The 14,502-nt window shown below is 33.1% G+C and overlaps 1 protein-coding gene across 1 annotated transcript; it reads right to left on the reverse strand.

Annotated features, from left to right (window-relative positions):
- Positions 1 to 13,688: 13,688 nt before the first annotated feature.
- On the reverse strand, positions 13,689 to 14,296 carry LOC108997786. The gene is made up of 2 exons (XM_018974163.1): positions 13,988 to 14,296; positions 13,689 to 13,925 (listed from the first exon to the last, which is right to left on the reverse strand). The coding sequence occupies exons 1-2, from the start codon at positions 14,294 to 14,296 to the stop codon at positions 13,689 to 13,691; spliced, it is 546 nt and encodes a 181-aa protein (XP_018829708.1).
- Positions 14,297 to 14,502: the final 206 nt, after the last annotated feature.

Genomic DNA, 14,502 nt, shown 5'->3' on the forward strand with positions numbered 1-14,502 from the left:
CCAACATAACAACAGTGCAACTCCAAATAATTTACACTCTATTCCATCAGTCGTACAAAACCTGAAATATATATAAAATATCACTACACAAACCCTTGAACCCATCAAAAACACTGCATGTTCCACTCCAATAAATCCAAACTCAGAACATTCCAACACATGATGCTCGCTTATACAAAGAAAATGCCCAAAGAACAGCCCACGGACTACACTAAACTGAAAAACATGACCCAGAAATTTCATTGAAGTGACTTGAGGTGGAAGTGTGTGTGTGCGTGCAAGGAACTAAGAACAAGAATAGCCTACCTGCGGAAACTAAAATTCTCCAATAGCGGCTTCAAAGGTTACACGAGGAACAAACCCGAGGACCCACAAAACATAATACCCAATCCACAAGGCAACAAAACTGCAGTGATGAGGAAGAGAGGGTCGGCTAAGAGAGTGAAAACCAGGGTCTTGGTTGCAGAATAAAAGAGGGGGAGAAGAAGTTATACCTGAAGACTAAACTCAGCGCAAGAGGGAGAGAAGAGCCGAGTCTTGAAAAGAGAACACCAACTACAGCACAAGAGAGACGCGAGAGAGAAACTCTGTGTTCTGCTGCAATGGAGAGATGCGATAGATGAGAAATTGATTTTGAGGGAAAGCCGAAAGTGAGTTGGTTTAGGGCATGAGAATCGGAACCCACTTCAAAGAACCAACAACAAGAAAAAAGAAATGAAACCGGAAAGAAAAGAATAACGTGGGAGAGAGAGGATGCGGGAGAAACCAGAAATTGAAACCGAAATGTGAAAGAGAGGGAGAAAGAAACGGGAGCTGCGGAAGAAGACACTAACCTCCAAAATGGCGTCGTTCGGAAGACTACCAAGACAAAAGCTGGGCCTTTTTACGCACTGACTTGGGTCTCACAATGCATGGGCCTTACATATATTGTACAACCACTAAATCTTTATTTTATTATTTCTTTTATAACTCTCCCTCTTCTGGGAACCTTCTTTTGAGCATGCTTTAATTCTTTTTTACTTTTGTGTTTATTTTATTTTATTATTGCTTTTGTGTGTGCACACTATCCTGCTTCAAGTGCCCATATTTTGATGAACTATGTAGTACATGTCTATTAACCAACTAAATAAATTAGAACATGACTACTAATTAACATATAATCATATAATAAGTAAAATGGTAAAATATGATAAAATTAAATAAATTAATTATTTAAAAAATTAATTATTTTTTTAAATTAATATTATTTTATTACTATATAATGAATAAGAAAATAATTCAATGTGGTGATTTGATGTGTATATAATAGCTTAAGTCAAATTCATCTCATATTATTTTATTGTTATATAATGAAAAAATAAATCATCCAATGTGGGAATTTAATGTGAATGGAATGACCAAAACCAAATTCATCTCATATTAGCTAAAAGTAAGGTTTGGTTTTAGCTAATCCATTGAGAGTGCTCTAAGAGCTTTATTTGTAAGCTTATTTCATTTCTTGCTCATGCTTGATTCTTTCATGTGTTTAGCTCCATTGTATAGACAACTTGAGTTTTAGACTCTTTTATGTTTGAATTTATTTGTTATCATCAAAACCCATATGTAAATATATAATTATATGAAACTTGAAATTTTGGGTTCAACAAACACTAAGATGTTTGAAATTTACGTGTAAATATTCAATAGATGAATCTTTTGTTAAGGCTTAACATAATAGCAAACTAAATAATTAATTAAAATCAGAGAGAGATAACAAAGATATTTGTAACAGAAAAAGTAAGGCCTGGTTTGGATTGCAAAAGCCTTTCATTTCATCTTATATCATCTTATCTCAATATCCAAACACCATAAATACAAACATTTTTCAATTTCAAATATTCTACTTTTTCATCTAATCATTACTCAATCATTACAACTTTTTTAAATTTCTAAACAAAACACAAAAAAAAAAAAAAGAACTTTCAAATACTAAAATAAAAATAATTATATTCTAATAATATTTTAACTTTATGATATTTTTATTCAATTTTTTTCTCTCATTTTCAAAAACCCCATAATACATATTAACTCAAATAATTTCACTATTATTCACAGTCAACTCATCTTACTTTCCAGCCTAAGTGGAATGCTTTGAGTCTACTTGTCCTAATTGAAAGCATAATAATTTAAAAGACAAAAAAATATATATATATATTCCACCAATTATTAAGAAATTAATCTCTAACCTAAATGGTAGGGTTAACTTATGAACCTGATTGTTTAGATTCTATAATTGATGAATTTTGATCGAATTAGTTCGAAGTTGGAACTAGGGGTGATTAATGGTCCGGTTGGACCGAACGGACCGACCGTTTCGGTCCAGACCGGACCGGACCGAGACTTAGACCGGTCCGGTCCACGGTCCACAGTTTTTTCGGACCGGACCGGACCGGACCGAATGAAAAATTAAAAAATATATATTTTATATATATATTTTATATATAATAATTGTACAATTAACAATATAAATTTTTAAATATATTATTAATACTTGTTAATATTCTATAAATTAACAATATTTTATATATATCTTCATTTAACCTATCACTATTAACAATATAAAATTTTAAATATACTATTAACACTTGTTAATATTCTATGAATTAATAAATATATAATATCAATTAGTTAATTATATAGTAATTATATAAATTAATAATATAATTTTCATCTAATTTATTATCATTGACCATATAAAATATTTTTTTATTGAGTTTGTTACATAATCCACATTAATAAGTCACTTAGTTTAATTTAGTATTTTAAATAAATTTTTTTATTAATTATTAAAAAAAAAAAAAAGAGGGCGGACCGACTGGACCGGACCGGAAGCTATCGGTCCGGTCCGGTCCCTTTGGGTGTTCGGTCCGGTCCGGTCCGGAAAAATAATGGACCGAAAATTTTCGATCCATCGCCGGACCGGACCGGACCGGACCGGCCCGTTTGCAGCCCTAGTTGGAACTCAGAAATTAACACTTCAACGATGGGCCGGAATAAACCCAATTGACTCCATGTCTTTCTTTTAAATTTCGACTGCATACCCCAATCATTGACTGAAAAGGTCTTGTACATAACAACGGCATTTTGTGACCTTTTCCCATCTCTCTCGTTTGGGATAGAAGAGTACCACATTCATAAAAGTAATTTTATAAATTAATTAATATATTTTTATTTGATCTCTTAGATTTATTATATAATAAATTTAATATATCACATTAATCACTGTCATTTTGTAGGGTTAATGCTTTTACGTAATATTTTTGGGATTAAATCAACAGAATACTCCCAAACCTCCTTATGAAAAAAGTAATCATGAATCATAGGAAGCAAACTGCACCAGTACTGGAAGGTAAGTAGTATTAAAGCAACAAATTAACAGCAAAACATAATAATCAGATCTATAACTTATACACAAATTCAAACAAAATAGAAGCATATAACTTCTCCTTATACTCTAACTTCATTGATATTATTGCGGAAATAAATAAAAAAAAAAAAGTGAATAATCTGCATACGTTGCTTGGCTAGGTGGGTTTTCAATTGGGAGGATACGAGTGGATGAAATTCAGTGCTAGCTGTTAGGGTTTAAGGTGACCTTGGGTCGACATTGATAATGGGAAGGAATAAATCTTAGGGGCAAGGTATAAATTAAACCGTTAACAGCAAGAAGGTGATCAAGTTTCCGAGCTAGCTGTGATCATCTGCAGGAGAGAAAGTTGACAATTACTAAAAATCTGAAATTTTGTCTTAACAATATTATTGCGATAAAATCCTAAATAACTAACTGAGTCTAATAGCGTAAACCTAATGCGTTATGGTTTACTCCATTAGACTCAGTTGATTATTTAGGATTTTATGGTGTAATAACCCATTTTTATAATTTCGGACGTTACGCTTGATCGAAACTGCGAAATTGTTTTACGGACACTTCGGAGTTGAATTTCGATAAACGATTGTCGTTGTAGGTTAATATGAATATTTAGTATTTTTCAATACTAAGTTTATTATGCATTTTTTTGGAGTGAATAATAACTTCGATAAGCGCACCAAGTGTAGTGTTTTCAAAATCACAGTGTGGAATGTCCAAATTAGATTAGATAAGTTTTATTTGGACACTTGGCAAGATCTTAGCCAGACAATGAATAGTATTAGACACTTAGCACCATGAGGAACCGTTAGATGAATTTGTGAAGGAAATCAAGGTGTGAGATCATATCATCTAAGTAAAACTTTATTCCATCTAATCAACCAAATTGTGTCAGACCAAAGAGGGTTTCAATCCTAGCAAAATCCTAAATGGTTGGAATCCAATTGAAAACCCAAAAACTTGGTTGAAACCGAAACCCTAAACGGTTTCCCAAACCCTAAAGTTGGCCTCCAAACCCTTTTTAATCCGATTTCAAGTATTGTGTTTAATCACTTAATGAAATCACATACACGTATTATTAATTAATCAAATCCATGTTATGACATCATTATCCAACCTTTTAAACCTTAAAAATTTGATTAGGCCAATAAAATTGGATTTGGGCCTGATAGAATTGCAAACCCTAACCAAACCCCAAATTGAAGCCCACTTAGTTGAGGCCCCCCAAGGCACACGAATTTGGCCACCTTGGCAAATCTTCTTGAAGAAGTTTCCTTCCCCACATGGCACACAATCCACTGAAAGAGAAATCCACCCTATCAACCTCAATATCTCACAGCTGCTGCAGGCAGTCCTTGCCCTTCACTATTCTCCATTTTATGTCACATAACCACCTCCAATCAAGGGTCATTCAAACTCATAACTTCTCCTTCCAAAAGTATAAAGTCGTGCAAGACACATTTCACTCTCTTTCATCACATCTTCACCCAGTTCTTAGAGAGAAACTCAAAAGAGCTTTCTCGGACAGATCTTTGAGTCTTTTTACATGGAGATTTTAGACCTTTTGTAGGTATTTTTGTATGATGAATCCTCAAAAAAGTTGTTCGTCTTTGAGTGTAGTTATTGTACATATTTTATTAGTCTCATTTCATACTCATTTGGTCAGTCAAAAGTATTTTTAACCTTGTACAAGTCATTCTAGGCTTGAAACTGGAGAGCATTTATGTTTTGGAATTTTTGACCAAGCTAATGGACATATCTTGATTCGAAAATTTAATGGAGTGTTGTTAGCATGTGTTTATGAATGTTAATTGAGGTTTTATTGCATGACTAAAGCTTTTGATGATAGATTTCCTTAGATCTAGAAACTTGCAAACTGGAAGTGGAAAAACAGTTTTTGTTTTGAGAAAGTTTGAATATTTCGAGGTTTAGTCTTAATCCAAAGGCTTTGATATTTTTATGTGATGGTCATAAATCTCTTATATACATGTTAGGATGTTATTTTGAAGATATTTAGTATTAGTTTTAAATATATGAATTTTCTATGCAAGAGGAGTTCAGTAAGCCTAAGATTTTGATTTTTTAGGTTAGATTCATGTTTTATTGAGTTTTAGCCATGTGATTTTAAGTTTGAAGATTGGATCTTCTTTAGGACACATTTTTTAAACCATGTGATATTTTACTTTGAATATCACATGTTTTTAAGTCATAGATCAAGAGATTGATCAAAGTTAGTTGAGAGAAAATTTTCCATTTTTGGACCAAGTGTAAAATCAAAAGCTCCAAGTGTTATTTTGAGATTTTTGGTGACTATTGTTTGATTTTTTAAAACATGGTTGATCTTAGGATGATGTTATGAATATGTTTGAAGTAAGATTCGACTTTTAGAATTCTTGGAGATGTTTTGAATTAGATCAAAACTTGTGATTCAAGGGTTTATTTTTAGTTAAAACATTTGGATCTTTTTACAAAAAAGTTTTGGGTTGATGATTAGTAAGTTTTTGTTGGATGTTTTAAGTATGTTTTTAAACTTAGGATAGAAACATCTTGTTGCAAAAATTCTGTTTGATCATAAGTTTTGAAATTAGAAGAAGTACGACAAAAATCATGGGAAAATCCTATGAATATTTTGGCCATAGTGTGTTTTCCATAATTGCAATTTGTTTTAATTTTTTTCTGAGTTGATATTTGAGTTTTGGACAAAATTTACATGAAAATTGTAAATTTTAGAAATTTTTGGAGTTAGGATGTGAAATCCTTAAGTTAGGGGTAAAATGATAATTTTACTCTAAGTTAGCTTGTTTTCATGCTTCTAATTGTTAGTGATTAAATTTCTAATATTCAGAATCACTATTTTCAGTTCCTCATGTTTCACGATTTAGTCTTGTAGAACACGACGATCGAGGTAAGTTAGCTCTTAACTAACTATTAATTTACTATGTATGTGTGATGAATAAGGAAAATACAGTTTATGTTCGTATGTGTTTATATATGCCATGACATGCCATGTCTTTACATGTTTATCTGTTACACAATCTATTATGTCACGTATTGCTATAAGTTGCACGTGTGTCATGTTATGTTATGCCATATGTTACATGTATGTCATGTCACATAATATTCACTGTTACATATTTGCTATGCCACGTAATATTCACTATTACATGTTATGTCATATTATGAAATGTTGTCTGTCACATGTTATGTCATACTATAAAATATTTTTTGTTAAGTACGTCATGTATTTTGACTTACATTCATGTACTTATTCGTACAGTTAAGTTATTGTTCAATTCATGTTCATTGTTAAATCATGGTAATCTCATGAGATAAGAATATACAATCATGATAACCCCATAAGATAAGAATATTCTATCATGGTAACCCCATAAAATAAGAATACGCAATCATGGTAACCCCATGAGATAAGAATACAATATCATGGTAGCCCCAAGAGATAAGATTACTCAATAATGGTAATCCCATGAGATAAGATTACACAATCATGGTAACCCCATAAGATAAGACTACTCTATCATGGTGACCCCATGAAACAAGAATACGTTTCAAGTTTACATTTATGTCATGTGATGTTCAGGTTCATGTTATGATCAAGTTCACATTCATGTTATGTATGTTCATGTTCATGCTATGTTTCAAATCTAGGTTTTGTTTCAAGTTCATGTTTATATTATGTTGCTACTTCATGTTATGTTTTAAGTTCACATACAAGTCATGTCACGTTAAGCTAAATTTCAGTTTCAATTCAAGTTATGTCATTTATGTCATGCTATATGTCAAGTTATGTTATACTTACTTACGACTTTGATTGTGCATTCATTCTTTTACTTTCATGCATGCATCATTAACCTGTGTAGAAGTTTCCTATTAACTTGCTGAGACAAATCTCATTATGGTAGTCCCAACTACCATTACACCTGAATGGTAAGCGATGTGTGAGGATCAGAGTAGGGAGCAGACACTAGAAGAGGTTGACTAGACGCCGTAAATTCAACGTGGAGCATGAAGCCTCCATAATTAGGTCTTTGGATTGTATTATGGCATCATTAGTCGAGTTACGTGAGTTACTCAACGAACTAGCCAAATAGTATATTTTGGCAATGTAATTATGGAACCAGATCTCCGTTGTTTTGAGATTAAATTCTTTTGAGACCCGTGCTGTAATCGTGGATTTTTATTTTATTAAGTATGCATAGATTATGTTTTAATTATTTGAGATATTATAAGTTTGATGCATAGTATTGCTACAAAAAAAATTATCATCTGTGAATATTACATGATGCTATATGCATGTTAGGGACATTGCATGTTATATGTCATGAACAAGTGTAGGTAACTATTTGTGATGCCCCCAGATTCAACTTAGGATCAGACTGACATCCAAAGCGCCGGGATACGTAACACAAGGTTATCTGCTCCCGTTCATGACACATAAGATGCAATGTTCGTAACATGCATCTAACATTATGCAATATTCGCAGCGGATAATTTATTTTGAGCAATAATATGCACTAAACTTATAATATCTCAAATAGTTAAAACATAATCTATGCATACTTAACGAAATAAACATTCACGTTTACAGCACACAAGTCTCAGAAGAATGTAATCTCAAACAACAGAGAAGTTGTCTCTATAATTACATTGCCAAAATATATTATTGGGCTAGTTCATTGAGTAAATTGCATAACTCGACTAACAATGTCGAAATACTATACAAAGACCTAACTATAGAGGCTGCAAGCTCCGGATTGCTTCTACAGCATCTAGTCAACCTCCTCCAGTCTGCCAGTGTTTACTCCATGCACTGATCCTGACACATCGCCTACCATTCGGGGGAATTAGTAGTTGAGGCTACTACAGTGAAAACATGAATGAATAATCAAAGTCGTAAGTAAGCATTACATAACTTGACATATAGTATGATATAATTGACATAACTTGAACTAAAACTAAAACTTAACTTGACATGACATGACATGTACGTGAACTTAAAACATAACAGGGACTAGCAACATAGCATGGACATGAACTTCAACTTGAAACATAACATGGATTTGGAACATAGCATAAACGTGAACATACATAATTTGAACATGAACTTGAACATAACATAACATAAACGTGAACATGACATAACATGAACTTGAAACATAACGTGAACTTGAACATAACATAACATGAACATGAACATAACCTGACATGAACGTGAACTTGAAACATAATATGGACTTGAAACATAGCATTAACGTGAACATAAATAACATAGACGTGAACTTGAACATAACATTAACTTGTACATAATATGATATAACATGAGTTTGAAACATATTCTTGCCTCATGGGGTCAACATGATAGAGTAGTTTTATCTCATGAGGTTACCATAATTGCGTATTCTTATATATTGAGGTTATCATGATTGTGTAATCTTATCTTATAGGGTTATTATGATTGCGTATTCTTATCTCCTGAGTTACTATGATTGTATATTCTTATCTCATAGGGGTATATGATAGCGTATTCTTATTTAATTGGGTTACTATGATTGCGTATTCTTATTTCATGGGGTTATCATGATTGAGTATTCTTATCTCATGGGGTTACCATAATTTAACAATAACCATGAACTGAACAATTAACTTAATTGTATAAAGACGTACATGAACGTAAGTCGAAAGACATAACGTACTTGATAGAAAATATTTTGTAACATGACATAATATGTGATAGACAACATTTCATAACATAGCATAACATGTAAGAGTGAATATTACGTAACATGGCATACATGTAGCAGTGAATATTATGTGACATATCATACATATAACAGATGATATAACGTAACATGACATACTTGCAATTTATATCAATACGTGACAGAATAGATTGTATAATAGATAAACATGTAATGACATGGCATGGCATATATAATAACATACGAATGTAAACTGAAGTTTTCTTACCCATCACACATACAGAATAAACTGATAGTAAGTTAAGAGCTAACTTACCTCGATCGTTGTGTTTTACGAGACTAAAGCATGAAATACGAAGAACTGAAAATAGTGATTCTAACAATTATATATTTAACCACTAACAATTAGAAGTATGGAAACAAGTTAACTTAGAGTAAAATGACCATTTTACCCATAATTTAACGATTTCACACCTTAATTCTAAAAATTTCTAAAATTTACATTCTTTATCTAATTTTTGTCATAAACTCAAATATCAAATCAGAAAAAAATTAAAACAAATCACAACTATGGAAAACATACTACGACCAAAACATCCATAGCATTTTTCCCCTGATTTTTGTCGCAGTTCTTATAATTTCAAAACTCACGATTAAACCAAAGTTTTGCAACAAAGATCTTCCTATCCTAAGTTTAAAAATATACTTAAAACATCCAACAAGAACTTACTAATCATCAACCCAAAAGTTTTTAGTAAAAAGATCAAAACTTTTTAACTAAAAACAAACCCTTGAATCACAAGTTTTGATCTTATTCAAAACATCTCCAATAGTTCTAAAAATCGAGTATTACTTCTAAGATATTCATAATATCATCCTAAGATCAACCATGCTTTAAAAGATCAAACAAAAGTCACCAAAAATCACAAAATAACATTTGGAGTTTTTAGATCTAACCAACCATCAAACTTAAAATTACATGGCTAAAACTCAATAAAACATGGATCTAACCCAAAAATATCAAATCTTAGGCCTAACTGAAATCATCTTGCATAGAAAATTCTTATATTTAAAACCAATACTAAATATTTTCAAAATAACATTCTAACATGTATATAAGAGGTTTAGGATCATCACATAAAAATATCAAAACTTTTAGAGCATGATTAAATTACAAAATACTCAAACTTTCTCAAATCAAAAACTGTTTTTTAACTTCCAGTTTTCAAGTTTCTAGATCTAAGGAAATCTATCATCGAAAGGTTTAGTCATACAATAAAGCTTCAATAAACATTCATAAACATATGATAACAACACTCCATTAAATTTTCGGAGCAAGATATGTCCATTAGCTTGGTCAAAATTTTCAAAACATAATATACTCTCTAATTTCACGCCCAGAATGACCTTTCCATGATTGGAAATACTTTTGACCGACTAAATGAGTATAGAATGAGACTAATAAGATATCCACGAAAACTAGACTCAAATAAAAACAACATTTATGAAGGAGTCATCATACAAAAATACATACAATGGGTAGAACATCTCCACGCATGAAGACACAGAAATTTTCCTGAGAGAGCTCTTTTGAGTTTCTCTCTAAGAATGAGGTGAAGAAGTGATAAGAGGGAGTGCAATGTATCTTGCACGAATTTATACATCTAGGGGGAATTTATGAGCTTGAATGACCATTGGTTGAAGGTGGCAATATGACATAAAGTGGAGAATAGTGAGGGACAAGGACTGCCTGCAGCAGCTATGAGATTTGGAGGTTGATGGGGTGGATTTCTTCTTCACATCAAGGCACTATTGGGTGTAGCCAATGGCAATGGAAAGTCTTCCATGTGGGGGAGGAAACTTCTTCAAGAAGTTTTGCCAATGTGGCCAAACTCATGTTCCTTGGTGGGCCTCAATCAAGTGGGTTTCAATTTGGAGTTTAAAGGGGTTTGGTTAGGGTTTGAGATGCTATCAAGCCCAAATCTAATTTTTCTTGGCCAATTCAAATTTCTAAGGTTTAAAAGGTTGGATACTGATGTTATAAAAAATATTTGATTAATTAATAGCATGTGGAAGTGATTTAATCAAGTGATTAAACGCAATGCTAGAAATCGGATTAAAAAGGGTTTGGAGGCCTATTTTAGAATTTGCGGAACCCGTTTAGGGTTTCGGTTTCAATCAAGTTTCTGGGGTTTCAATTGGATTTCAACCGTTTATGGTTATGCTAGGATTGAAACTCTCATTGGTCTAACACAATTTTGTTGGTTAGATGAAACAAAGTTTTGCTTAGGTGGCATAATCCCACAACTTGATTTTCCTTCATAAATCTATCGAATGGTTCCTCATGGTGCCGAATGTCTAATACTATTCACTATGTGTGGCTAAGATCTTACCAAGTATCCAAATAAAACTTTTCTAACCTAATTTGGACATTCGACATTATGATTTTGAAAACATTGCACTGGGTACTCTTATCAAGGTTACTATTAACTCCAAAAACATTGCATAATAAACTTAGTATTGAAAAATCCTAAATATTCATATTAACCTATGGTGAAAATTATTTTCCGAAATTCAACCCGAAGTGCCCATAAAAATAATTTCACAATTTTGAACAGGCATTTGGTCCGAAATTATGAAAATAGGTTATTGCCGCATAAAATCCTAAATAATCGACTAAGTCTAATAGCGTAGACCATAACGCATTTTAACAATTTTAACTATCTCAAATAATTAAAATCGTATTTCTAGCACCATAGTGAGTGATGCCACTGATTATGTTGACAGACTAAAACCTATGTGATTGGTCGATTCGTGAAAATTTATGGCATTTTCACGAGGTTTCTAAAATCAGTAGAAATTCCACCAGTGAATTTCTAACGGGTGTTACATCCTTCCCTCCTAAAAAAAAGATTTCGTCCTCGAAATCAATGCAACTACAAGCATAAAACACGCTCAAAAGAAGAAATTGCTTACCAACCTACAATCCCTCACTAGATGCCTCATCAAGCTCAAGGGGCAACTATCGATCTTCTTGAGGTAACGCTTTCCTCTTGTAGTCAACACTATTCTTATCTATAACCATCACATGGTTACACAAAATAACTACTACTATAGCATAATGGTATAACATTATTCTTATCTAGGATACTGAATCCTTATTTAAATAAAATCACTACTCTCCTTACTATTCAAAGAATTATCCAAAACGTGTATATATATATATATATATATATATCTACCATTCTTAACTCTCTATCTCTCAAATCATATCAATTTGTACTAAATCTTTCCACAAAGTAGGTCAAGTCGTACTAGCATACTCTCTAAATCTAAAACTTCAAGTATTCACGCAATTTAATTTGAAAGAATTTATCGTTCCTCCTCCGAGGTGGTACCTCGATAAACGATTAGCTATTAACCTCAACTCAAGACTTTCTCTCTTATGATTGACATAGTTCTTCTATCCATCATAAACTGCCTTTTATTCTGACTCTAATAAAAAGAATATGTTCCTACTGTTCACGTAAATCCTCAAGAGCAAGATTTACCACCTATATAAAAGTCTCCAATATAATAGCGATCTACATTTGCCACAAACACAATGCTTTCCAAAAAACACTTAATGGCAGCTGGATAAAACTACCATCATAAGTGAATCCTACTACGGCCAAAACCTCTCCCAAACACTTTACTCTTCCGAACACAAATTCATTTGGATCCTCAAAATCAAAACAACTTCAAATATGCAGAATACTAATTTATCAACCTTCAATATCTTTCCTCCAATTGCTAAAGGATATTCGGTATTCTATATCTACACTGATATGAATTATAATACTCTTAAAGAGAATTATTACTCTTACCACCTAAGTTACAATTCAACTTCCAAACTAAACTCTCGTATAATACCACAATCACTAAAAATAGGGACTCACTTAAATCAATAGCGTACAAGTTACAAACTTCAATGACTTGACATTCTCCAAAATAACAATAATGTAACAATACAATCAATTGCAATCAAATCAACCTTACATAAACTTAACAATATCTAGGTTTTAGAAAAATACCAGTGACAGTGCCAGCTTCTTCAGTTCATGGGGCGTCAGCATCTGTGTCTACCTGAGTGATAGCATACACTCTTATGGGCACGTGCTGCCTCGGCTTTGGTTTGTAGCCGCTGTTAAGAGAAACCCCCTTTCCTTCATTTCTCAAAGCAACATTGGGGAAGTCTTTATATGACCTAGTTGGCCATACCTGAAACAAGTTCTCAACTCGATTTTGCACTTGCCTCCATGGTGTTTATCGCACCCTCCACAAGGTGGAAATGTGATCGGCATTGAGCTCCCAGTCTGATTGCATTTTCTTTTATCTGATCTAGTAAACACCTTCTTCCTTTCTGAACTTTCTTCAGTAGCATATGATGAAGTCCTCTTTCTTTCCAAAATGATCAGGGCAGTCGAACCCTTCTGCTCTTTCATTGCTATCATAGCCATGTTTACCAACTCTTGGTAATTCTCTATTTTTAAGCAAGCTACTTGGTTACGGATCCTTGTATGAAGTCATACTTGAAACTTCTGTGCCTGCATCCTTTGAGTAGAAATCAAGTGTGGTGCAAAACTTCCTAATGCAATAAACTTAGCGGCGTACTGCTCTACGGTCAAACCACCTTGAGTTAAAATTACGAACTCCTGCGTCTTCAACTGTTTGACAGAATCTGGAAAGAATCTGTTGTCGAACTTTTCCTTAAATCTCTCCCATGACAGTGCAACCAAACTTCCTAAATCCTTGACTAGAAGCTATATTCACGTATCCCACCATATTCTAGCTTCTCATTGGACTATGTATCCAGTAGATGAACCTTTTGTTTCTCAATACAACCACATATCTCATATGTCCTTTCAAGATCTATAATCCATTTCTCAGCTTTCAGTAGCTCTTCAATACCAGAAAAGTTTGGATAAGGATGGAACAAGAACTTCTCATACAGACAACCCCTGACTTCGGGTCTAGGTACGTGCGCTTGTTGCTGTTGCTGTTGTTGTTGTTGTTGTCTAAGCATGTCAACCAGCAGACGTATAGCTTTGGGTAATCCTCCATCCGTAGGGAGAATTTGATTCTCCTGATTTGTGACTCCCTTAGGATGCTGAGGTATCCTACTGCGAATCATGTGTCACTTCCTGAAAAACATGAGTAGACGTGTTACAACCACGTACTATCTCTCATACTTCAATAAATTCAAGCCTAATGAAGACTAAAATTTCAAGCCTAATATTTGGTGCATTTCCTAAGGGGATGTGGATTTACAATCCAGTGACGTATTGCTCTTATACCACCCTGCGACACCCCCATATTCCGATTGGGATCAGACGAACA

The sequence above is a fragment of the Juglans regia genome, chromosome 5 (assembly GCF_001411555.2).
Source record: "Juglans regia cultivar Chandler chromosome 5, Walnut 2.0, whole genome shotgun sequence".
Lineage (NCBI taxonomy): Eukaryota > Viridiplantae > Streptophyta > Magnoliopsida > Fagales > Juglandaceae > Juglans > Juglans regia.